The sequence below is a fragment of the Calypte anna genome, chromosome Z, assembly GCF_003957555.1.
Source record: "Calypte anna isolate BGI_N300 chromosome Z, bCalAnn1_v1.p, whole genome shotgun sequence".
NCBI lineage: Eukaryota > Metazoa > Chordata > Aves > Apodiformes > Trochilidae > Calypte > Calypte anna.
This window is the reverse complement of record NC_044274.1, coordinates 47504370-47531199: the sequence shown is the minus strand read 5'-3', so window position 1 is coordinate 47531199 and position 26830 is coordinate 47504370. Positions and strand designations below refer to the sequence as shown.

At 35.0% G+C, this 26830-nt stretch overlaps 1 protein-coding gene across 1 annotated transcript in view; it reads left to right on the top strand.

Annotated features, from left to right (window-relative positions):
* The window catches only part of FCHO2 (FCH and mu domain containing endocytic adaptor 2), a 93422-nt gene that overhangs the window by 49688 nt on the left and 16904 nt on the right, over positions 1 to 26830 (top strand). The window contains exons 11-20 of the mRNA XM_030467073.1: positions 3299 to 3323; positions 10539 to 10593; positions 12733 to 12911; positions 13486 to 13500; positions 13917 to 13941; positions 14687 to 14729; positions 15428 to 15522; positions 19100 to 19609; positions 21202 to 21305; positions 23275 to 23404. Of these exons, the coding sequence (XP_030322933.1) occupies positions 3299 to 3323; positions 10539 to 10593; positions 12733 to 12911; positions 13486 to 13500; positions 13917 to 13941; positions 14687 to 14729; positions 15428 to 15522; positions 19100 to 19609; positions 21202 to 21305; positions 23275 to 23404 (1181 nt within the window). The remainder of the gene's footprint in view (positions 1 to 3298; positions 3324 to 10538; positions 10594 to 12732; positions 12912 to 13485; positions 13501 to 13916; positions 13942 to 14686; positions 14730 to 15427; positions 15523 to 19099; positions 19610 to 21201; positions 21306 to 23274; positions 23405 to 26830) is intronic.

Here is a 26830-nt window from a genome sequence, read left to right as displayed (position 1 = left end):
CTGAAAAATTAATGACCTAGAACTGCAGGTGCTGGTTACTTGCACCAAATGCCTTAATAGCTGTTTTTCTTTTGATGTTTAATTTTAATAGTGATACACTTCTGAACAATGCTTTTTCCCCTGTCATGATGCTGGTAGAGCTCTGAGGTGTTGATTTTTAAGTCATTCTTCTGTATTTCTGTTCCTTTTCCTCACCCTCTTTTTTGTTTTGTCAGGCTGGAGTAAATGGTGAGAGAGGTGTGACTCCGAGAATACTATTTTGTTAGAAAGAATTATCCTTACCAGCAAAGCTTCACTTTAAAATATTGAACATGAAATGCTTTAAATATTTTATGGTAGTGTGATATTTGTAAATAGCTTTAGGGCTCTTTTAAAAAGTAATCCATTCTCTCTAAAAAGTTACGTATTACACTTTCTTATGCAGAACTGTATGAAACAGCAGAAAAAATACATGCAACTATTTGCCTTTTGTGCTTTGCATTTACTTTAGTGCAAAGTAGTGATTTTTGTGGTATTGAATGATGTTGCATGATTGAATTCTGTAGCTGTCAGCTTTTCTTGTCCAACAAAGTCCTACTTCTGCCATTACATGTTTCATTATTCGAAATAACCTCCTGTATGTTATAAGCCTTCTTGCAAAACAGACTACTCCTTCCATCCATTCTTTGGCTGATGATGAAATTTAATATGGCCCCAGCAAAGACATGGGCGTTTTAATAGTTTTCTGGAGCTAGTAAAGGCCTGGAAGATCCAAATTAAGTCTTTCCAGGTGTTTGACTCATTGTGTCCTTACTCCATTCTTTGACCTATAACAGAAAGAAAACTTTCTTGTACTGAGGAATGAAAATTGGCTTCTACACTATGTGAAACACTTTCTACCTTTGTATGTTTATCCATTTTAATATCTGAATACTTTTCTAAAGGCTTTCTCCATGAGACACTTGTTGTTGAAAGACAATACCAGTGTATCTTTCTAGGAAAAAAAACGATTTTCATGGCATAGTCTTGACATGAGAAAATGCAAATCAACTCAGCTGCTATGAAATGGGAAAAGATTTTGCTTTGCTTTCAACAATCTTGACTGAAATTTGGTTTATTTTATTCATTTCTATATTTACATGCAATAAAAAATGGAATAGATTCTGAGATCAGAAAGATAGTTGTTAGTCTAACTTCTGTCTGATTTCATCTTTAGCTTGTGGTCCTGTTACAGGCTGTATTTTGTAAAATTCTATCTTCAGAAGCTTCTCTGCACATACAGATCCTTTCTTAATCTCTTGTTAAATTGTCTGTAAGCTTGTTCAGTTTGTGTAGCCCAGGCTTTCCACATCTAGAAAAACTTTCATGGTTTGTAGGCTTTTCACTTTATTAATACAGTTTTTAAAGTGTTAAAATGTAAACTGGATGTTGTGTGCAGTTTACACAGGAAATACCATACACATAGAATTCTGTTCCATGTTGCTGCACAGGTTCCTCAAGGATTTCATTTGTTTTTCTGAACACTGTTTTGCATGATGTGGTTGTTTTAGTTTTTATTCACAGCCCTTAAGTTCCCTTACAGAGTGAATATTTGCTAGAATGCTACCTTACAGTAGAAGAGTGACCTATTTCTTTAAAGATCATGCATCTATCTAGCTATGTAAAAGCACATCTAAACTTAATATCTAAAACCTAATGTCCTCATTTTCTACTTCACGAGCACTTGCTAACTGTTGTGTTTTCCTTTGTATCTTGATAACAGATTCTGGGAGGTGCTGCTGGTGGTTCTCTAGATGATACTTGGTCTGACATTACTTTTTGAGATCTATTCACTCTCTAATTTTGAAAATCTTCATTGTGGGCTGAATTGCTTTCATTATAGTTTGCCTGACATCTTTCACATTTCTAGAATTATTTTTTTTATGGCCTTCAAGCTGTCTTGTTTGAGTACAGACACTTTTTCAAAACCACATGTTGGAAAATCTGTTTGTTACATCTTTTGAGAGAAGACTATACTTTGTTTTAAAATGGCTTTCTATTGTTATGAATTCAGTTTAGCCAGCAGAGGGAGATAAGATGTAAGTCAATTAGAAACTGGTCACAAATGCTTCAGTTTGTGTGAAGTTTTTCAGAGGAGACAATCTTTCATCTCACTGTCAATTCCTTAACAGGCTGTACGGAGTTTCATAGTAATGCTTCCATGTTAGCAACTTTCTGTACATGTTTTTAAAGACACTGTAGTTTTTACATTTAACCTGTTTAGCCTTTCAGAGAAGATGATTTAGATTGCAATAAATCTAATTCCTCAAACAAACACGCCCCACCTCCCCCTTTTTTTCCTTTAAGTCCATGTTTAGGATGTTCATTTTGATTACATAAAAACACAGTTACTCAGTTAAAATGGCAACCTACAGTTTTGTCAAAGTTAGAGAGGACTCGTATCCTGCTCAAGTATTCCTAAGCTCTGTAAATGTAATTGCCTCTGATTTTTGCAGACATCACAGAGACTCAATGTCATCCTTTTTTTAATACTACTGTTTAAAGCAAAGTCACAGTGGAAAAATACAACATTGGTGAATAATGTCATTGCAGTCACTGCCTTTCTGCTGATGACTTTTTTAAAAAAAAAAAAAAAAAAAATTCTACTTTTGAGTGTACTCTTATTATTTCTTCTGGCATCCTCTAGTGCATGACTAGAACTGCAACTGAACTGCAATGAACTGCAATTGTGCTTGAGAAACACAAACTAAGAATGAAATTCCAAAAGAGGGAAGCTCTGAATTCCTCTAAAGATAGTCTTAATTTATTTGGGAATTGGTTATGGTTCAAAATATTTTGAAGTTGCATGTGGACTGTTTCATTTGGATTGGTGACTTCTTGCTGCCATAGTCAATAATTCAAAGGATATTCATGCAGAATACAGCATAATTACTCCTGTGGGACTTTTGTTTGTTTTATTTTTTATTTTGCTGCTTTTGTGTTTTGTTTTTTGGTTGGTTGGTTGTGGATTTTTTGTTTGTCTTGTTACGCATTTATTTTTCTTTTCTCACTAGGATGTGAGTTTGCTTTTCGTTATTTCTTTGGAGTTTTTCTTTTATGGTGTTTTGAGCATAAACTTTAAACTTATTTAAATCTTGTTCAGTTGAATAGGGATTATTTACAGTGAAAATTTTAACAGAATCAAAAATATTAATTAAAGTTTTTTTTTTTTTAATTAAAATTTCAAAATAATTTAAAGCATTAAAATATGTACCAGAACTGCACAAATAAAATAATTTGTGCATGTTATAATTGTGTATTTTCTTTGTTTTTTTAATAGGGAATGTCCAGATGCAGACTCAGTTGTAAGTAGTCTTATATTCAAAACAAATGCATATGCTAGTATTGTCAAGAACTACAATATGATGAAACTTAAATCATGCATTGCAGGGACTGTATAGATACGATACATGATTTAGTATTCTGATAATGTATTTTAAGTGTTAATTTTGCTCAGTGCATAACGTTTGGCAATATATGCATTGTCATATAATATATACATGTATACTTCCTAATAATTTTATATTTTAAAGAAGGTGATTTTCCTGTAAGTATTTGCTTTATTTTTCAAGTTAATAGTTTGAATTGCTTGGCTAGTAGATTCTAAGTCAGAAAAAATTCAGTGTATTGTGGACCCAGTTTTGTAGCATCATATTCTGCTTACTACTGTTTCCTTCAATAAATCCTTCTAATATTAATGGAGTTCTGCTGTATCACTGGCAATATACTGTAGGAATATACTTCTTAAAGTATGGCTTTAAATGCACTTTCTCTATATGCACTTTATTAATGGTTTTCATTGCTGTCAGTTTGATCTGTGATACATCTGATGATTTTGTTAAATTCAGTTAAGTGCAAATTAAATTGGTGTATATGTGTTTTTACTTCCTTAATTGAGCCTTTTATTTTCTTCTTTTTCTCTGATTAGCTTTTCAGTTCATTTATTTAGATGCCAGTTGTATTAAAAAAATTAAAGTTCTGAAGGTCATCTGTTTTGTGGATTTTCTTCTTTGCATTTAATATTTCCAATTTCTAGTTTACAAAATCTAGTAGAACCATTCTTGAAATCAGGAAAACTAATTTTTTGCTGCATAGTATAACTACATGTTTAAGAGCAGTTTTCTAAGCATCACTGAGATAGTTATTTTATCCCGTGCAAAGTCATCTTGATTTAGAACAAATTGCAGTACATGTAAAGGAAAGTAACTTTAGAATTATCACTATAATTATCATTTTTTTCACAGAAATAATATCTTTTGACAGTTCAGGTTGAACTGTATGGAAGTAAATCACAACTGGACTTTACTTGCAATGTTTATTGTCTTTTTTGCTTATTTTGGTTTTTATCTTTTTTTAAAATTAAGCTGCAAATTGTCTGACATTATTTCTGGCTACATGAGGCATGCCATATGATCATCTAAGTTAATTTATCTGTCTGGATGTAACTTATATTTTACTTAAGAAAAAGGGTCTAACTTCATAGTGGCTAACAAAACTTCCACTTTTGTTCCATTCCTTATCTTTTATTTCCCCATTTGGAATACAAAATTTGATCTATCATTTCTTCTTGCTTTTTATAAGCAACAGTATTATTCGGAATTTTAGGATGCTTCAATAGCAGAAGCTGTTACTGGCACAAAAAATTATAGCATAGCATAGATGAGATTCATCTCACCCCTAGCAAACAAGTATTCTGGAATGATTTTACATCTTAAAGTTGATGTTTTCTTCTGGAAGGCCCCATTTCAAATATTTTTAATTTTTCTTGTCTTTCACTTTTAAGTTTTCCTTGGTTTATATTTCAGTCTTGATCTAAATAGTTATAACCATCTGTAGTGGCTGTAAAACAAAACAAAAAAACACCACCCAAATTGATACCAACTGTAATTTCTGTTTGGGTGCTAAAAAATAGAGGATCAGCCCTGAGAAAATCCAAGTTACTTAAGGTGTCTCAATTATTCTTTAGGTCACTCACAGAAAGTCTGTCTGGCTTTTTTATTAATAACATGACCTTTTAAAAAAAAGGTGGCGTTTTTTTATTTGTCAATAATTCTAATTTTGTGAAAGGAATATACAAGATAACAAACAACTCTACAATTATCTAGAATTGTAAGCACTGAGGTGAAAATATTGAGACTTTTTGAAGTTAAGGAGCCAGTGACAAGTGACTTAAATACTTCATGTACAAGTTCTACACTATATTGTGAATTTTTGAACACAGTGTGTAGTCAGTACCACTAGGGCTTTCTCACTAGTACAAAATGTATAGTTCAGTGTGTTCAAACTTGTATTCTCTGTTTCCACAAAACAAAAAAATAACATTGTCCAAAAAAAAGTTCCTTTGGACCAAAGTAGAAATTCTGAAATTTATCTATGGCATCACTTGTGCTCATCATTTTTATATCTACTAGCTTATATAGATTGGAAAATGTGATGCATTTGAATAAATGGTTAATTCCTTTCAGTAATTTTTTTGTAACTACTATAAGAGATCTCTGCGTGCTTATAAATATGAGAACAGCTGTGAGCTGAGAGCTGACATTTGTTTATAAGGTTGACCACTTAAATGAGCAGTCTCTGTTTAAATACAGATCAGAGTATGTCATGAGATTTAAAATTCCTGTGTTATGTATCTTTGCTTGAGCTAAGCCTTGATAACTAAGAAAAGTGTAGAGGGTTAACTGTGTGTACACTCAAAAGAGAAAGCAACTGAAGCCTGTCTCTGTGTTTATTACCCACAAAGTTTTTCAAAAGGCAGAACTAATTATATTTTTTCCCATGAGCTGGAGGTGTCTCTAGGTATGGTCTGTCAGAAGATACAAACTCTAGTAGAAACTTTTCTTCTTGGAAAGCATTTGCAAAGTTCCACTTGTGTCCAGTAAGATCTGAATTTGAAATGCTGCTCTTCCCTTGGTTGGGATACTTGCAGATCTTCTTCTACTTGACTGCCTATTTTCATGAAGATTGTAGTAATGTAATTATCTTTGAGTCCTCTGTTCTGTCTGTCAAATCCATTTGAAACTTGTCGAGTAAGTTCAAAAGTAATTAAGAACCACAGATGCACAGAACATAATGCTGAAACTTTTTCACAGGAAACTGGAATGCAAACAAATGCATCAGGGCATCTGAAACTTTTCATTAACCTTTTACACAGGACTGTAGCATAATTATGGTTGTATAGAATTATACACCAATTTTACTGATGGTGACTAATCAGATTTGGAGCCATTGGATTGTAATTAGTGGAACACAAGTATAACCTTATATTCAGTGAAACTAAATTATTTTGTTTACATTTTGTAATGTTTATTCTGCCATATTTTCAATACCTGCCAATGATATACGGTGAGAGGCTTTGTATTCCCAGCACAAGACAGGGGGCACTTTTAGTATTTGTTTTTCTTTCATTTTGCAACTGGCAATGGACGAAACTGACTACTGTCTTCCTTCATGTCTTTTGGGTTCATAGGCACACAGAGGAGAGAAGGCTTATGTGTGTAATACCTCTGTTTTAACCTAAGAATATACCAGAGTCAAATTGACATCTAAATACTGTCAAAAGTGCCGAAGCTCTTTTCTCTTATTCCAGGCTATCTGAGCTTCAGCTGCTTACTTTGAGTTCCCTTTGGTCCTCATCTGGATTACTGGAAGTCAGTCTTGTTCAGCAAAGTGGTAGACAGTTCATTAGAAAAAGAAACAGTGAGCTGTTCAGCTGCACTGTGCCTTGAAGCATTGTCTGAGAAAAATGCAAGAAGGATCTCTCATGAACACTATAGGTATGCCAGGGAAAGAGAAAATAAGACAGAAAACAAGCTGAAATGTACTGAGGGTTCTTTGCTTCTTGACAGATGACCAACCTGTAAGTGGTGCCATCATTGCTGGGGAAGGGCCAAATGAAGCAGATAGATTGTAGGATGCTCTACATGTTCTTCTTGGACCTTTATATATAGCCCAGAGAAATTGACATGATAACGTTGTGGCTTATTTCATTGCTGTTGGATGACACACGGCAAAGAGCAAGGAAACTGAGACAAAGTAGTCACCAAAACTTAAGAAGTTTTGGCAGTAGATTGCTTAGTCCTCATGTTTTTTGTATAAGCAATTTCACTTTGCTATTTATTAAACCATTTTAATCTGTTTCTTAAAAAAATTAACCCCAGAATATAATAATGTAAAGAGCATACTATTGCAAAGACCAAGTTATAAGCCCTAAATGTATATTTAAAACTGTATAATACCTTAATAAATAATCTGTTGCATCACATCTCTAAATACAGGAAAAACTCAATGGTTTTATAACGATATGTTCAATTGCTTAACAGAACCTCTGAGAAAGTGATACCTTCTTCCAAGGAAGTACTCTTTTTAATTTACTTCCATAGAGTTTAAGTCACAGCTATATCAAGTTGTTTTTTGTTTTGTTTTGTTTTGTTTTCCCCGCAAAGATAACCTATCTCTGCATTGAAAGTCAAAAGTGAAACGTGTACACATGAATGTTGTGGGGTTTTCCTCTGATCAACATGGTAGGCAAATCAAGTGTTGCCTTTATTGTGTGTCTGATCCTTTAAAAAAGGCACTGTCTCCTGTGACATAATATATATATATAGATCTGTAACTTCAGAAGTGTGGAGAAGAGAGTACAAATCAGTCAAGTAAATACAATGCCTTCATTACTATCAGATTCATGAGTGGTTATCTCTTTTCAAAATGCTGTGTCCTCTACTACTGTTAAAAATATAGTTTAGTAAATAAAATTCTTGTATTTCAGAAAGCAGAACCATCCAACTTTTCAAGCATTCAGAATGTTGAAAATAATGCTTACCTAGCTTGTAAAAAAGATTTTGAGGTACTTGTTGATACAAAGGTGCCTAAATTATCTCTTCCACTCTTTGGTTGGTTGACATGAAAATATAAATTAAATATCTAATTGAAAGCAGAAGGCATTTTAAGAATGATCATAAATTGATACAAGATCAATCTAAGTCACTGGCAAAGCTAGAAATATGAAGTGGATTATTTCTCATTTTGCATATACTGTGTAGAATCAAATGTTTTAAATTACATATATTTAAATTTTATAAATAGGAAAAAATAAACATAGTAATTAAGTTTTCTGTACAGTGTTGGAGAAATGTGGTAATGTAGACCTGCTGAAAAAAAAAAGCAAGAAATTTCTCAGTTCCTGTTTTCAGAAGTTAAGCCATAAAATATCCATCTCTGTTACGTAGATATTAACACTGATTTTTTTGTATGAATACTGGCTACATGGTAAAGTGCCATTGCTGAGGAATAGATTATTCAAATATATTTTCAGATAAGATCAGAAATAATTAACATTAAAATATTTAGAAATATTGAATAGGTTAAGAACTTTCAGATTTCACTACTCTCTAAGGATTTATTTTATGGTGGATATCGTTCAGTAAATTGACAATAATGCAGTAAAAATAACTTCTGCAAAATAAGTTCCTTCACAATTTTATATCGAAATAGCCAGATTTGCCAGCTGTGTTGTGCATCTTGTGTGTGCCCAACAATAATATCCTTTACAAAAATGACCCGTCTGGAAGAAAAACTAAATACTGTAAATGTAAAGATTTTGGTTGTTTTTCAGTTCATCTTAAACATGAATGATCCTGGTGTATTGAAAATTGCCTAGTATGAGAACTAAAATAATTTCATAATTCAGAAGTTGTAGTATTGTAGGATTGTACCTGCCCTATAGCAATATTTTTTTGTTCTGTTTACTTTGATGTCAAGTTTCATTAGTGTTTTTTGGTATATAAACAAGGTCATCCTGAGGTCAAGCGTAGCTAAGAACTCTGATTTGAGCAAGTAGAGCTAAGGTACTGGACCGTGTGATCCTACTCCTTTTCTTATGTTCAGGGTTTTTTTTTTTCCTTGTTTTTTTTTTAATCCTCGAATAGAGAGGAAAACTAGATTTTACATTTATTTCAAGAAGTTGCATCTCAGTGTTCCATATTTTAAGGTTTGAACTTAAAGATTATTTTTTGGCCTTAGTTTGATGTACTGTTTAATTGGATATAGTATTATATCTCCTATACAGGACTGCATTTCTTGCTTTTTTAGCACAAAGTTTGATCTGTGTTTAAGTTCACTGTGTGTAGCACAGAAGTGCTAGATTTAGAGAACTGTACAGAGGACAGTATTCCTTAATAAAATATCAGACATCTCATTTGTAATACCTGTAAAAGGAATAGAAGGACAACTACTTTTTTATGTTTATATTCCTTTGTAATTCAAAAGCTAATCAAAATGAATATCTCTTTAAATTTGGCTTCAAATTTTAGGTGAAGCCAAGTGGTTCCTTGCTGGTCCACTTGAAGTCTCCAGTGTAAGTCATTTTGTGACTCATGACTTATAGCAGCAAGGTATACTTTGGCTATATGTTATGTATCTCTGTTAGTCAAACTACCTCCCAGAACCTACTTTCTGGTAAAATAAAATGATTGTTACACCAAACTAAATAATTTTTTTCATATGAATCTTGTAATTTTAATAAGTAGTTTATAACAGGTGAAATAACTACATTTTTAAGGCATTTGTGTGTTGATCTTCTGTAATATACTTACTGAAGCATCTGAGCAGTTCACATAGAGCAATTATGCATATGAACTCATGAGCGGGCTTTTCTGGATGGAGAAAGTGTCAGTGTATCTAAGGTTATCCCTTTAAATATGTAATATACATAAGTGGTTTTTTGCACATTTTTAAAATTAAGTTTATAATATTGGGACTATTTTCTCTTTGCCTCAAAGCTTTTTTATGAAACTGAGTGCTGAGCTAAGCATTTGAAACAAAATTCTCTTCAATTTATATTTAATTGACTGTTAAGAGCTGTAAATTTGAACTACTCTGAGTTTCCTGGATGCTTCGAGTTCTGAAAATCCAGGATGGTGCTGGAGGTGTGTAGAGGAAAACTTCAGAACCTGCTTTTGATCCACTTGTATATAAGTTCTCTTCCATGCCTTTAAATTGATGTGGGTATTCTTTGCTAAAGCAACAGTGCAGGCTTGCTTACTTTTCAGGGGAAGATGAAGCTGTAACCTGTGTAACCTGCAATACTTTTACTCACATATTAAAGTATTGACTAGTACTTGCTAAAGGTTTTGCTCCTGTGCCATCAGAGCCTTCAGTAACTTAGTGGAGAGCGGTAGTAAAAATTGGGAGAATATTTGGAGCTGAGAGGATTGTGGACTTATTTAATACTCAGTTAATTTCTGAGCTTTTTGATAGAATTCCAGTAAAAGCAGGTGCATTTAAAATTGCCAGTTTTCACAGGAAATTTGGAGCTTGTTTTGTTGCATTCTGTTCCTGAGTCACCTTGTACTATTACTTCTGAACTAGAGACCATAATTGAAGACAACTGAATAATTAATTGTGAATAATAATTACTTTTATGAGCTGTCGAAATAAAATTTTAATTTGCTAGTGTCATGAATTAAAACAGTATAATTTTTTAATTATTCCTTAATATCATAATTTTTTGTTGTTTTTAGAACATTCCTGATGTAGATGATGAAGGATTCAGCATTAAGCCAGAAGCAACACAGGATATCCTTTTCACTATTACTTTGCCAAATTGTGGAATGTTAATACAATTCTTTGGAGAGTAGAAATATCAACTGAAGAGTTAAGTAAAGGAAGATGAGTAACATTCATGCTTAAATTGCAACCTTGTATACTCATGTTCCTAGTATATGCAAAATGTGCAGAATTTTTCTGTCATAGGTTCTGTGTCTGTGCAAATGTGAAAGACTAGATCAGGTATCTTGGAAACTTTAGAGAGGTTATATTTTTGTCTGACAGTAAAAATAAAATAATAATAATAATAATAATAATAATAATAATACCAAAAGCCTGAACACAAGCTTTCAGGTGACCATGCAGGTCTTTTCCCTTAAAAAGCTCTGATGTAAGGTGATGTTTGTAATCATTTTTAAGCATGCAAAGTGGCTATATCTGTACCCTCCCACTCTTTTATAAAAAAACATGGATGCTCCAGCTCTCTAGAAAAAAAATTTCTGTTACTTGATGAAGTCTTTACACCACATGCTGTTTTAATCGGTGCTTTTAGCTTTTTTTGTCTATATAATAATAGCTTGGATATGCAGAAAACATTTTTGTTGTGAGTAATTTTTTATGGAGGCTCATGATTTTTCTGTGCTCATCCTTTGAAGGAAGATATTTCTATCATTTTCTTTCCTACCATTGGAAACAGAGGGAAACTCTGAGTGCAGTAGATCTAAGCAAGCCTAGTATGTTGGCTTGCTCATTTTAGGAAATGTATTCACTGAATATATACTTCCCCTGTGCAAGGCAGATAAAAGGTAAACTGACACTTTGCAATTACCTTAAACTGTGAAAGCTTTTAAGAGGTTAACAGTATTTTAAAGTGAGCCAGTCTATCGTCATAGCCTTTCTGTTTTCATCAGCTTTGCAGAATACACCTCTGTTGCCCCCAGTTAAGATTTCTATACCAATAAAAGCAGCTTGTTTTATCTCCAATTTACAAAATTGATGTAAAATATTCCTTAATGTTGGAAAAGCACTTTACCAGAGCTGCTTGTTTCATAGGAAACCAATTGTGAAACTAAGTGATAAACCCTCGAGATAAGATTGACGAAATAAAAAACTGCTTTTAACTTTCTTTTTTAGATATTGTCCATTTTGGGATACAGATAGGCTGCAAGATGAAGACATTTGACATTTTCTCATCACAACTAAAGGATTCTTTCAGCTCAAATGGATTTGCAATGCCTTTAGGATTCAGGTTTTGATCTTTGTCAGGGAATAGTCTGAAGAGATTTAATTCAAATGACTGGCATATTTCTAAGTAAAAATAACAGAAGTGAGGTATAGAATATGTATGCTCCTCCTAGGTGAAATGAAACTTTTATGTTTAAGTAGAGGAATATTTTCAAATTCTTTCTTGTCAAAACAAACACATCTTTTAAGACTTGGCATGAGCATTTCAGAGCATTTGTTCAGTGCATCTCCTGTGCATATAAAGAACTAAGGCTAAATTCTGTGTATTTTGCTCATTTTGGGGGGCAGAGTTGTCATGATTCTAATTTTACTATCAGTGCTTTAAGCAGCTGATGTTGTTCAGTTTACTGTGCAGCTCTCTGGGTAACTGGCATCCTTTCTTGAAAAATTTTCAGTGCCACTCTGCAAAGGGGGCAAAAAATAGTGGCTGCCACTGCTGCTGCTTCCTCTGCTGTTAACCTGTTGGTATAGGTACCATAGCATCTCAATGCTAGTTAGAAGGGCTTTTCTCCACTTAATTTAAAAGGATTTTTGCATTTTTAATGCAAGTGTTAGGCTCCCTGGCTCAGTCTTAGAAATCATAAACCTAACATGCAGAAGTGTTGCTACTGTAGAAGCTTTAATTATTCCTGATAGTGTCAAATACGCCATTTTTGTTATGTGACGTATTGCAGTTGTTCAGTTCTGACATACTACCTTTCAGAAAAAAATACTGTTGTGAACATGAGTGGAATGGAAAAACAATTTTAACTCTGGATAGTGAATTTTGGACAGCAGATATATTTGAAGTGTTGGTGTAAGTGCATAAAGAGGTTTTATTAATTAATCTGTGGTGTTCGCTTAACATGAGTATTTTGTAGTGCATAATTGTTAAATCAGTTAAACAGATGAATGTGAAGTATTTCTACCTTAACTGACATAAACATACCAAAGAGAATCATTTCTATTCATCCAGTGATTCAGACTCTGAAGACGATGAACCCAGGAGGTTCCATGTAGAAATAAAGCCTGTCCAGCCAAATAACAGCTCTCAGTATACCATGCCTTCCTTGGATGAATTGAAAGTATCTATAGGGAATATCACTCTTTCTCCACCAGTATCTGTAAGTTTGTTTGTTTGTTTGTTTCCTTGTCTTTTTTTATGTGTAGAATAGTGGTAAAGAATCTTCAGTGTAACCATATATGTTATTGCTCAGAATTTATTCTAGGTTCAAGTCCAATGGTTCTTTTTCACTTGTCTACTGTGTCATCTCTTGTACACTTTATTGCACTGCAGCACTAATTGTCCCTTTTCAGATTTTAAGTTTCCTTTGAATCTTGGGAGAGCTCAGTCCTTGTCTTTCTGCTGTTGCCACCACAAGACATTTTAATACATTTCAGGGTTAGTGGAACATGGTTTTAACAGATTTTACTAATTAGTATTTGATAATACACCAACCTTTAAAACAGATCATATATAATATGGATAAGTGCAACATTTACAATGCAGCTTTACTTATATATTCTGCCAATCCACAGGATGGTCTTTTGTGCCATGAGATGATATGACAAATAGTATTAAAATACGCTAGTACAGTATTAGAGTAAGAATGGCTCTGATTTTAAGGAAAATGTTGTGCATAACATTAAAATAATAATTACTATTTTTCTCTTTCCCCCCCCTCCAAATTTTGAAAGCAGAGACACAGTCCTGTAAGTACAGAATGGCTTTTAATTCACATTTTTAGATTAAAACCAAGTAAGTGTAGTTAGGAGCAAGAGAGGAGAGTTATTGGGAGAGCCTTAGGAATGTTTCTTTTCATATATATTGTGTGATATATAAGCTGCTTCATTTTACTGCCCCAGCCAGTAAAGGGATTTAGCAATAATTCTTCCTTTATCAGCTCTACAGTGTTCCTCCCTCTTCTTACTGGTGTGACAGGTGTACACTGGTTGCTCTGTGCTTGTTCATGTTCTGGTCTTCTGCAAGCTCAGAATGTTTGGCCTGGCACTGAAAGCAAAGGATCTTGTAGAAACTTGAGTGGAAATAAGAACCCTGGGACTACTGGGCATTTTATTTGACACTTGGTAAAAGAATTTATTCCTCACTTTTTTTTCCCCTGTTTCAGGCACAAATGAATCGAAATTCATCCAGTAAGTGTGAATCTTTGACTTTTAGTCTTTCATTTTTTTAACATAGCTTAAAAATAAAATATTTTTTTTCATTGTTGAAGTGACAGACTTCTTAAGTATGTGTATTTTAAATAAAAAAAAATATTTCTCTTGTCAGTTCTAGATACCTCTGGTTTTTTATCGTATATACTCAGCTGTTCTCTGTTCTGGGAAAGTAGCTGAGGCTGTTTGTGACAAGGATGACGAAGACATCCAAGAACTAAGGGGGGAACCCCATGGGAAAGACTTACGGAACTTTCTTCCTACCAAAGTTTAATATGATGCACAAACTAACAAAGCATGTTCTCTGTTTTATAGTCAAAAACATAAAATGTGGCCATGGACACAGAGGACAGAGTATAAGTCTCTGTCCTGTGGGTTGGGGGGTTTTGATTATCCAAGACAGATCTGATGAAGAATAATATTCATGTAAACAGTATAATTTAAGGAAAACAATTCAAGTGAGCACTTGTTTCCAAAATGCATTGCTCTATGAAGTCTTCTCCTGTTAAAAGGTATTTCAGGAGTACCTGAATTTATATTATCAGAAATAATGCATCTTCTCTTTTCATTTTTAATAATTAAATAATTAATAGTTCATTATTAATTAATTTTTATACTTTTGAACTGCAACAAAAAGTTTGCATCTACTATCTTTTTATAATGACGCTGAAATTTTATTTAAGACTATCACAGCTTTGGTGAAAATTCTATGTCTTTTGCTTAGGTGAAGAGTTAACAAAATCTAAGATTTCTGCTCCAACTAATGAGTAAGTTCAAATATAAAATTTTATGGAATGCAGGTTTTTTTTTTAATTTGGTCTTAATATACCTAATAACCAGAAACTCGTTGAACATATAATTTTAAGTCCATCATCTACTGCATCATAAGAATTAAAGAATAATTATGTAACAATGGAGATTTCCCTTCATTTATTTTCCCCTTCTACTGCATTTGCTTCCTTATGATCTGTCTCAGTTGATATTTATAATTATACTATTACAAAATCCTGTTTCTTATTAAAATCTGAGGTTTTAAATAAGACAGGTTTAGTTTCTATCCTATAGTATGTTATGGTAAAGGATTTAGGATTACAAGCCCCATATTTCAACAGGTCTGCATATATTCATATATTGCTTTTTTTTTTTTTTTTGATATCTTGAAACAAATGGATTTGAAGATGGATCACGCTTTGAAAACAACAATATAACTGGCATTATTAAGTATATCCACACACAAACTTGCACCAAGCTTTCAGTTCAGATAGTATCCTTATGTGTAAATCAGTTCCTTGATCCACAATTTTAAGAATGTTTTATTTTTTGATGCAGAGGCTAACTACTAAAGAATGTATCAAATTTATTCATCTTAGTGAATTTTTATACTATTAAACTACTACTGAACTCGTTTGATTTTTATGAGCCTACACATCTTTCATTTTTATTCCAATTTTAACTCTTAATATAGAAAGGGGAACAGTGACCTCCTGGCATGGGATCCACTCTTCAGCAGTTCTCTTGAATCTTCCTCTTCAGCTTCCTTGGCATCTTCATCCTCCTCAGGTAAAATATTTGATAGTAGAAAATGTTTTTTCTACGTACTCCAGGATGTTCTGTTGTTGCCTTTTGCCTTTTGTTTGGCTTTTTGGTTTTGTTTTGGTTTGGTTTGGTTTGGTTTTTTGTAATTATTGCAAGGGGATGTGCTTTGCCAATTGGAATAATTTTGTAAAGCAGTACTCTGTCTTCTCAGTAATACCCAACTGAAGGTGCAAGCATACCAGTCTTTCAAGCTAGGGAGGAAGGGGAAGAGGGAGCACAAGGAGAAGAAACTTTAGAGAAATTCTGTCATGCTTTGCATTTTTTTATCACCTTATCACACTTCCCAAAATAATGGTCACCATTTGTAATTGAATCCTATTTTTCAGCTGCAAGATTAAATGGAGGTTGTCTCAGCAACTGTGATACAAGCTGTGATTGTACTGTTAAGAGAGACAGGTTTCTCCTTCCCAGGAAAGTCTGATGAAGTGTGTATCAAAAAGGCACCATGGAGCTTTGCTGTGAGAAACTTCTTCCCTGTAGGGAACGGTGATTCTGATAGGAGATGTGCAGAGATAATCCAAGGGGAGCAGGATAAAAGTGGCAGGACTAAGACCAGAATTAAGGGGGACTTCCTGGCACCACCTGAGAGCAGAAGTGTTTGAAAGAAAAGGGTGCATCAAGGAGTGTGGTAGGTAAAGGCAAAGGGTGCACGGGAATTTTGGGGTGCAGGATTCTCCAGGATATTAGTGGGGGCAGGATACTGGCAGGCTTTATAGAGGCCTGGTCTTTGAAAAAATACAATTAAAATAATCTTAGAAATAGTCATTATTGACTACTATATTCAAAAGGCAGTGGAAAAGATGGAGGCAAAATAGCATGGATATGTAAGTTGTAGAGGCTGACAGCAGGTGCTGAGAAACTAACTGAGAAAGAGTGAGGACAGTCAAAAGAAAAAAAGATATTATTATATTAGGACCTATATAATGAAAGTATTTGTTTAAATTATTTGATATTTGTGTTGATTACTATTGTCAGTGAGCAGTAGATATGTTGTTTCCATAGCTCTTTTTAGTCTACCTCCCGTGGATCTTTTTTCCAAACTCTGCTGTCTTAATTAGCAGAGGCTCTTCTCCTCCCACTTACCTGAGAAAGGAAGCATTCACTGTTTCTTTTAGCTAGGTGTTCACATTACAAAAATTATAATAGTCCTTACTTCTTTGTTCACAATCATGGCTTTCTAGTAGCAATTAGCATTGTTATGTAACCCTTTGGGTTTTAAGTGGAACTTATTCTTTCCCTGGAAAGTCATGTTGTTTACAAGTTACATTTTTTTTTTTAACAAATCTAGCTTAAAAAATTATTAGATTGTCTCTGGTTACTCAGGTAACCAGTCAAATTTATTATTTGTAACATACTTAGGGGCAAATTATATAGAGAGATATTACTGAAATATGCCAAAAAGAAGTGGTGCTTTCTCAGAATAATCTGTTTTGCTAGCTTTGGTCTGGTGTTGAAGTCTGTAGGGGAAAGCAGAGATATTTAATTTGTTATGCTGCTGTGTATTACTGTATCCAGTTGCTTATTGCTACGCCTGGATGGGCAGCCAAAGCAGGTTAGGAAATGTTCTTACAGTCCCCCCTGGCAGCAGAACTGTGAAAAAAGTAGTCTCTGGCTGATGAGTAGTGACAGGTAATTGGAATCCATAACATCCTCTGTAGCCATATCTGGTGGGAGTGGCCCACTAGTGACCCACTAGTGACTGATCCAAAAGAGGCTTATGCCCAAAGCCCCACATTTCATGGAAACTGGTGGAATGTAGTGTCCTGAGGACAGAAGTCAATTTTAGATATACCTGTTCTTGGCAAAGTTTAGCTGCTACATAATTTTTTAAAGGATTGTGTTGTAGGAGTTAACTGGGATATTTACATTTGTGAAACGATCCATGGAGTTAAGTAGAAAGTGAGTACTCTAAAATATAGCAACTTACTAGCAAAATTTTTGGAGGTGGGGAACTAGATTGTCGTAGTTCATATTGTTTAAATCAATCTGTAGAGTTGTTTGAATCAAGGTATGATGCTCAGTAACCTGTGGCTTAGTTCAAAAGACTTTTAAAAGTAATACTTTTTTAAAATCTGATGGTATTTTCCTTGTTTTCATTATTTGTTTCATTGTTTTATCCTCAGCTTGAAGGTTAATATAGGTAAGCTGGTGCTTAATGATGATGTGAAAAAGATCTCAACCCAAAACTTAAATTACATAAATCAGTTGTTTTTGCTTACAGCATATCTGCACATCATGATGTAATATGTACCACTGCTTATTTTTTTCTTTTTACTGTTAAAGAATTCCTTTCAATGTTGTTTCATAACTGTATTAGTCATTAAACAAATAAACTAGCATGGTATTTAAGCAATGGTCATACAAGTGAATTGTTTATGCAGCACAAAAGTAAACTTTGTTCATCCAGGAATAATCTTGCTTTATTAGAAGTATAAGCTGACTTTATCTTGAACAAACACAACAGACGCTTTTTAGCCAGCTAATAATATTGTAAGAATACTTCTTTTTATTCATCTTCCTCATTTTCATTCATATGTATTTTTAAAATTACTTTGAATATTTCTGCATTGCTTTTTAAATAGGGTTCGAACTAGTGTCTGAAGCTCTTAAATGGTATTTAATATATCTGCTAGGAAGTTAAAGCTAAACCTAGATATACAGGTAAATCTCTGTTTCTGTAAGCTTACAGAATGTAAGAATGTATTTGTTCATAGCAAAAGGACCACTGTAGAGGAGAAGCCTTTATTTTTGATCTGAGCTTTTAAATGTGTTGCTCTTAGTTTTTATTCTGTATGTCACTCTGTTCCTAGCTTTGCCAATCTACAATATGTTGAAAATTTACTAACCTTGCATTTTCTGCTTCTGTTGTCATCTACTGCAGTAGCCAACAGCCAAGTGCAGGGAAAATTTGTGGGAAAACTCATGTTTTTTGAGCATCTTGGAGAGGAAATAAACTGGGGTGGGTGATGCCTCATACACAGTTACTCCTAAGATACGAGTTGATACAAACAGAAAAATATGAAATAGGATCTCATTGCTGCAGTCGTCATTCATTGAACAGCCATTTATGTTGGGCCTTTCCACTACAAATGACTAAGAGTAGAAAAATATTTGGAAGGAACAAGGTAGTATAGGTTTGATTAAATAACTTAGAAATAAATGAAAAGCAGAAAGCTATGGAGAGAAGACAAAAATAGAGTAGGACACAAGAAGGAAAAAAAAAAGATGAGAGTTAAGTTAAACAGTGATAGGGAAAAAGAAGAATAGGAAAGTGATAAGAAGTAGAGCTTTATGTGGAAACACAGTATGTTCTTTTTGACTTCCTAAAAAATAGAAAATGCTGTGACTGGCTGTATGAATTCAGTACATGTGACTAACATGTGGCAAGGGTGTTTTTTCTTTTAGTTTTAAGTGGGATTTTTAACCCAGAAGAGCAGTTATTTTTCATTGTCCTGCAGTGCAAATTAAATACTTTTTTGAATATTGAATTTTTTGTCTTTTCAGTGATGGTTTTAGTTTCAATTCTTCCCTTTTCCTTCAGCTACTCTGAAAGATCACAGTGTGAGCTCCTCCTCATCCACCACTGATTTGCCTGGGTGTAGAGTATCTCAGTGTTTGCCTGGACACCAGACAGATTCTGGGTCTACAAGTCCATCCTCACCAGACTTTACCATTAGCACTTTGTGCAAAGCTGGTGTTACAGCAGCTCCATCAGGGAATACCAGTTCTTTATCCTGTGTTTCACGGTCGCAGAGTCAGTGGATTTCCTTTGCTGATGAACTTCTTACAATTAGACACACAAGTACAGACAAGAAGGAGCCCCAGAAATTGCATTTTAAAACTGAAAATGCCTGCCTTGCCTCTTCTGCTTTGCTTGGGAATTCTTCCAACAGCTGTGCTTCTGAGGATCAAAGTGACCTTTTCAGTAACACTGTATGTCTTGAACAATTATTCATTGAAGAAACTCTCACTGCTGCTGAAGCTTCTTCTGCATCATCTTCAGCACTACTGGACTATAGTTTAGTGTCTTCTTGTGCTCATACAAATAAGGGTATGGCAAGCATGCATTGTGTACTTCTCTTTGCTAATAACTGACTCTAAAAAGCAAGATTTGGACTCATTTTTCTTTTTTGTTATTGTCACTCACCTGATGTTAGATTTAACTCATCTTCTTACTTAGAATGTACTAAACTGCCTGACAGCACCTAATGCCTTGAAAGTTAGTACAATGAAGTGAATATTTAGCTTGAAATATAAAGAAACATGCAAATTATTCAATTAAAGCCATTGCTTTTTCTTAAGTATGGAGAACTTTGCTTTTCTAGAAATAGAAACATATTTCTGTGGGACACCAGACAGTGGTGAGCTCTTAAAGATTAAGAGAGTGAATTTCAAAAAAGCTTCAATTCCTAAAAGGCTTTGTATAGGTATTTTCTATTTATGTAAATTTAAATAACTTGGATTTAAAATTTTTTTCTTCTTAACACCCACTGTTTTAAAGTGTGTATAATTATCATGGTAATGCTACATACTAAGAAGGCAAAGGAAAAGCACATCTGAGCAAGTGACACACAACTCACTGAATACCTGTGGTACTGCAGCAGTCTGCTCAGTGTTTAGCATGCATTGTGGAATGATAAGAATTTTAAAGGAATGACTGATATTTTATAGGCATTTGACTGTAAAAATCTTAAGGTGAATGTCATCAGCATTAGCCTAATTTCTTTCTTCTCAAGTCAGTGATGAAACTCCTATGCTTAACAACAGAAGAGTTAATGCTGAATATCTGAGAAAACCCCCTGCTTAAAAGCTGCATCTTAAATAACATAAACTGATGTATGTCATTATAATTAAAAAAGAAACATTGAGAATTATTTGAGGGAGATAATGGCATGTTCTACAACAGCATAGCTAATATATAAGGATTTCAGTGTGGCTTGAATTTAATTTTACATTTGGCATACCCATTGGAATCTAAAACTTATTTTAAAACAGTTCTACTTTTTCTGTTCAGAAAAGTGACTTTGTAAAAGTGGCATCTTTGTATTGCAGCCACCATCTGCTAGTTGTCTCTGCTAGGTTTGGAACAACAAGGAGGCTGTTTGGTTTGGGGTTTTTTTACAGCTTTTTTCTTCCAATAGCTTGGCTACTGCATAATAAGGAGTCTGTGTGCTCTTACAATCAAGAGAGTCATTTATTTGTTACAGTGGTGTATATATATTAAAGTCAATGGTGTTTCAGGGGGTAAAATTTGGTGTAGACCAATGCCATCATCAGCCAAAACCATATATAATTTGCCACTGAGTTTTCCATTTGTGGTCAGACATGAAGAACTGCCCCATATGCTGAATCCATGCAGTTTATACACAAAAAGATACTTGGGTAAAACCGTATTTTTACATACAAATCTCCAAGACCATCTGGTATAAACTCACTTCTTAGTAATAAGAAAGCCCATGATGCCATTTTTAGAGTCACTTTTCAGGCTATCACATGGCCCTATTTTAAAAGTATTTATGATTTACTGGTAGAGCTTATGGAAAGGTTTTATAGAAACATAACTTCCAAATATTCTATTCAAGTGAGCATTTATGTGCAGTGTGGGTACCATAATATTATTTTCTTGAATTTGCTTTCTTTCAGCAAGGCCCACAACTCCTCTTTCTCTAGGCACCATTGTACCCCCTCCAAGGCCTGCTTCAAGACCAAAGCTGTCTACCGGGAAACTTAGTGGGATTAATGAAATAGTATGTATTGATTGCTTTTTGTAATTCTCAATTGTAACTTGATGTCAGATATACCATTCATTTTTACTATTACAGTCAAGTTACTTTCCAGAAAATGTTCAAGGAATCATATATTCAGTTTTTCACTGTTGCCAGATAAGGATAGAAATTGTTTCAGATAACAGTATTAATATAACAGAATCATTTTTAGTAGAACTGCAAAGGCTCAAAACATAGGTTTATTGCATTGTCTGTATGTTTTTAATTGAACAAACCAGTGATTTGATAATGAAAGCATAGGATATGTATGAGAGTGCTAGTATTTCATATTTTTAAAACTTCAAAGTTATTAACAAAGGTCTAGTGATTTAAAGGTATCACCAAAGCTTTGGGGAATGAGTGTTATTAAGCAGATCTTTATCAGCCATATGTTGACACAAGTATCCTTGCTGTGACTTCTCCCTGCCCTTGGTGATGGTTGGTGGAGAAGGAAGGTTGCAGATTGCAGCAGCTCTGCCCATCAGGGTAGTAGGAGGTAGCACTCTGGCTGCATCACTGCCTGCAATGCAGGTCCACCTGCCAATAAGGCAAAGAATGCAAATACCCAGGCAGCATACCAGGCCAAGCCATGCTTAATCTTCTCCATGAGTATTAGGATTCTTTGGGTTTCATTTGACTTACTGACTTAAAAAAAAATGTTACTGTGATCTTCTTACTGTCTTTCAAAGTAGCAAGATCTTTTTTACCATGTTCTTGTTACAGACAAAATTCTGGTCCTCTACTTTGGCAATTTCTGTGCATTTCTGTAAGGTCAGAATAGTGTTAAGTTTGAGATTTTTTTTTTCTCATTCTAATACAAAATTGTAGCAATTGGTCTTACACCAATGAGTTCGTTCTGTGTCATCCTAATTACAGAGAAGAGTTTAGTTGTTGCTGTTCTGCAGTATAAAGTATGATTCTATATTTTTTCTATACTTTTGTTTTAGAAATCGGTTATTATCCAGATTAAAGTAGAAGATTGACAGTTGTCTTCATTATGTATCATCTCATTTTACATTTCCCAAAGTTTGTAGAAAAGTCACATACCCAGCAATAAGTGTGTTAGAACCAAAGCAAAAAAAAACCAAAAACCACAGAACAGTTACCTACCCAAAATAGATGCTTCAGGGTTCCCAGTACATTTTAGATAGGTTAATTCCAAAATTATCAGTTTCATACCTTCGCAGTTAAGTGAAACATTAAGCCATCAAGAGATTTATTATGGGAGGGTTTTTTTTAAGATTTCTAGGCCAACCTCCTGCTGAAAGAATGACTGACTTCAAAATTGTATGAGGTTGCTCAGGGACTTGCTAATTCTTTTAAAGCTTGAGAGGGAGATCTTAGAGGCAACCTGTCCCCAGGTTTAATCACAAGGTTACAAGAAAAATTGTGATTTTTTTTTTTCCTAAATTCAGCCGAAATTTCATTTGCTGTACTTCTTGCATCTCTGAGAAGAAACTGACTTGGCCTTCCCTGTACCACCTCTTAAGAAACCCAGGTCCTTCTTCAGCCTGTCCCTCACTTCAGTACTCCAGTCCCAACTATTTTACTTCCCTCTGCTGGACTACCTTCCATTTTGTTACTAGCCCACCTTTGGCTCTGTAAATCCATACTTGCTGCACATACACACAGTAGGTTTATATTCTGATACTGTGTTACAGCATAATTATTGCCAGGTTGCTGCATAATTAAATATATTAAACTTTACTACCCAGGCAAAAAAAATTAATAATGATACTCTATGAAATAATAGAATTTAGTCCAATGGAAAATATGGTTTTTCTGTTTAACACTGAAAACTAGAGCAGATAAAGCAGTAAAGGAGCTATGTTAAGAAACACTGTGAAATTTAATGGGGCATGAAATTAAGAACTCTTCTATTTACAGTCTCTTTTTTTTTCATCTTTCTAAAACCACTTACTGTAATACTGTTGTAATCTCTTTTGTTCAGCCTAGGCCATTCAGCCCTCCATTGACCTCTAACTCCAGTCCACCTCCTGCAGCTCCTTTGGCACGAGCAGAGAGCATCTCCTCAATATCCTCCTCTGCTTCCCTCAGTGCAGCAAACACACCTACAGTTGGTAAGTTAAATTAAGCATTTTAACTTATTTTAGAAACAGCAGAATTCTGCTACTAAGATCAACTAGATAGGAAAACCATTTGTTGTAGTTAGTTATTCCACATCTGAGTACAGTCTAGGTATTTTAATCATCCTTTGCAATACCTCTTTCTAAATGATGCTGTGAGAAAGTGACAGTGGATTTAATTTTATAGACACATAGATCCAATCATGGCATGTTCTTTAGGGAAGCCTTTTTGAAAATCAGTATTCCATTAGTTCTTATTTGCAATGCCCTTTCATCAAATACAATATGCTATCAAGTATTTACCCAGAAGATGTTGTTGTATAAGTGCAGAAATATTTTGAGATACTGATATATTTGCATGAATAAAAATGTTCACAAAGTTGAGCACTTTTAAGTTCTATTATGTTTGCTGTAATTTAAAAAAAAAAAAAAAAGTGACACTAATACATCTTTTTCTTCATGCTAGCAAAGTGTTTAGTAAAAGCAAAACAAATAAGGAAGAAATTAAGATGAAAAGCAAATTAGCCTTCATGTATTACTCCTAATTGCAGCAGATCTTATCATGATTTCAAAGTTTTGATATTTGACTAAAACAAATGAAAAGGAGACTTATTAGAGGTTTTCTTGGTTGTTTTTTGTTTGTTTGTTTGCTTGTTTAAAAGACATTTTAACTGGTATCTTTAGCATAACTGAAGCTTTTCATTCCTGTACACTACTACCACTCTAGTCCCAATTTAAATCTCAGAATCATCATACTTGGAAAAGACCTCTACAGGTCACAGAGTCCAACTGTCAGCCTGGGAGACAATAACACCACCTTTAAAAGAAAAAATAACTTTACAAGAGGAGAGATTTTGCATAAATTAGTCACTCTGGGGAGAGGGAAAAAAAAGAAAAAACAAGAGAGCAATTAAGTTTCATCACCTTCCTCCAGCCCTGGTCTCTGACTAGGGGGGGGGGGACGGGACGGTGCCGTAGGAGCTGCAGCTCCTGCTTGGCTGATGTTCTCTGATTTTTTTTCTCTGCTGGTGCTGTCCCGTAGCTGAAGCCCAAGTGGCAAGAGAAGAAGAAGGGGTTGAGGGGGAAGAGAGACCCAGCATCTTCTCCTTTTCTCTTTGAGTTTTTATACAGCAAAAAGGGTTCTGTCTTTTCATAAATCAGTGGCACACACTGGCAAAAATTTGCCATCCCAAGACCTTCTCTTTAAATGATTGTGATCCTTCAGTCCTTGTTACCTTGATAAATTTATTATCTTGGTCTTGACAGCATACCAGGACACCTTCTGATTAGCATTCTTATCTTTAGGTGCCTGTCAGGCGTGATACAAAACAGAAGCTACTTAAGTTTGGGGTAAAAAATCTGTTAATTGAGAATATGCTTGATATATTTTTAAAAGAGTAGAAAAAATACTGAGTCAAGAGGCATATTTTGTATTTTCTAAGTGTTTACATCAAGTCCCATAGCCAGTTTCATAATGAGGTAAATCCTAATACAGATTACAGAATTACAGAATCATAGAATTGTCATGATTGGAAAAGACCTCCAAGATCACTGTATCTAACTCTCAACATCCCCCCAATAAAATATGTTTATCTATGTCTGTATCACCATGCCCACTGGAACATGTCCTGAAATGCCACATCAACACATTTTTTAATACATCCAGGGATGGTAACTCCACTACCTTCATGGGCAGCCCATTCCAATGCCTGACTACTCTCTCAGTAAAGAAATTCTTCTTAATATCTGATCTAAACCTTCCCTGGCACAACTTCAGGCCATTTCCTCCAGTCCTACCATTATTTATTTGGGAGAAGAGGCTGACAACTTCCTTTCCAGTAGTTGCAGAAAGTGATAAGGCCTGCCCTCAGCCTTCTCTTTTCTAAATTAAACAATCTCAGTTTCTTCAGCCTCTCCTTGTAGGACTTGATCTCTGGACCCTTCAACTTGGTTGCTCTCTTCTGGACACACTCCAGCACCTCAGTGTCTCTCTTGCAGTGAGGGGCCCAGAACTGAACACAGCACTAAAGGTGCAGCGTCACCTGGTGCAGCCTCACCAGGGGAGCCATCACTTCCCTTCTTCTGCTGGCCACACTATTCCTGGTACAAGCCAGGATGCTGTTGGCCTTCTTGGCCACTTGAGCACACTGCTGGCTCATACTCAGTGAAGTGTTGACCAACAGCCCCAGGTGCTTTTCTTCCCAAGTCTGTAGAACTGCCTGAAGTTGTGGCTGAAATGCAGTACGCAGCACTTGGCCTTGTTGAACCTCATACTTCATGGGACTTCAGCCCATTGATCCAGCCTGTCCAGGTCTGTTTGCAGAGCCTTCCTACTCTTAAGCAGATCAGCACTCCAACCCAACTTTGTATTAGCTACAAACTTACTGAGGAAGCACTCAACCCTCTCATCTAGATAACTAATGAAGATATTGAATAAGACTAGACCCCTGGGGGGCACCACAGGTACCCACTGCTGAATAGGCTTTTATCTTTGTTCAACACAGCTCTGTGGGCCTGGCCATGCAGTCAGTTTTTTAACCAGCAAAGACTACACCTGTCTATGCCATGAGCTACCAGCTTCTTTAGGAGAATGCTGTGGGAGACACTGTCAAATGCTTTACTAAACTCTGGTTAGACAATGTCCACAGCCTTTCCTTCATCCACTATGTGGGTCACCTGGTCACAGAAGACAACCAGGTTGGTCAAGCAGGACCTGCCTTTCATGCTGGCTGGACCTGATCTCCTGGCTGTTCTGCACTTGCCATGTAAGTACAGTTAAGTTGAACCTCTCTGTAATTTCTCCCAGTACCAAGGTCAGGATGACCTGTAGTTCCCCAGATCCTTCTTCCAGCCCTTTAAGTGGCTGTCATGTTGGCAAGCTGCCAGTCATCTAGGGCCTCCAGTTAACCAGAACAGCTGATAAATCATAGAGAGAGGCTTCGTGAGCTCTTCTGCCTGCTTCTTCAGTACTCTCAGGTGGATCCCATCCAGCTCTACAGACTTGTGAGTGTCCAGGTGCTCTAGCAGGACATTAGTTACCTGCTTCCTCCTGAATTATAGGGAGTTGTGCTGCTCTTTGTCCTTATGTTCCAGCTGAGGGAGCTGAATACCTCAGGGGTAGCTGGTCTGACTATTAAAGAAGATGAAGAAGGCATTAATTATCTCAGCCTTTTCCTCATCCTTGGTTGCACTGTTTCTCCCTGCATCAAATAAAGCATTGAGATTTTCCTTGGCTTTCTTTTTGTTATTAATGTAATAATCTGTTTTTGTTGTCTTTATGATAGTGGCCAGATTGAACATGCAATGGGCTTTCACCTTTCCAATTTTTTCTCTTCATGACCTAATTAGATGTCTGTATTCATCCTGAGATGCCTGTCCCTTCTTTCAAAGGGGCTAAACTCTCCTATTTTTCCTGAGTCA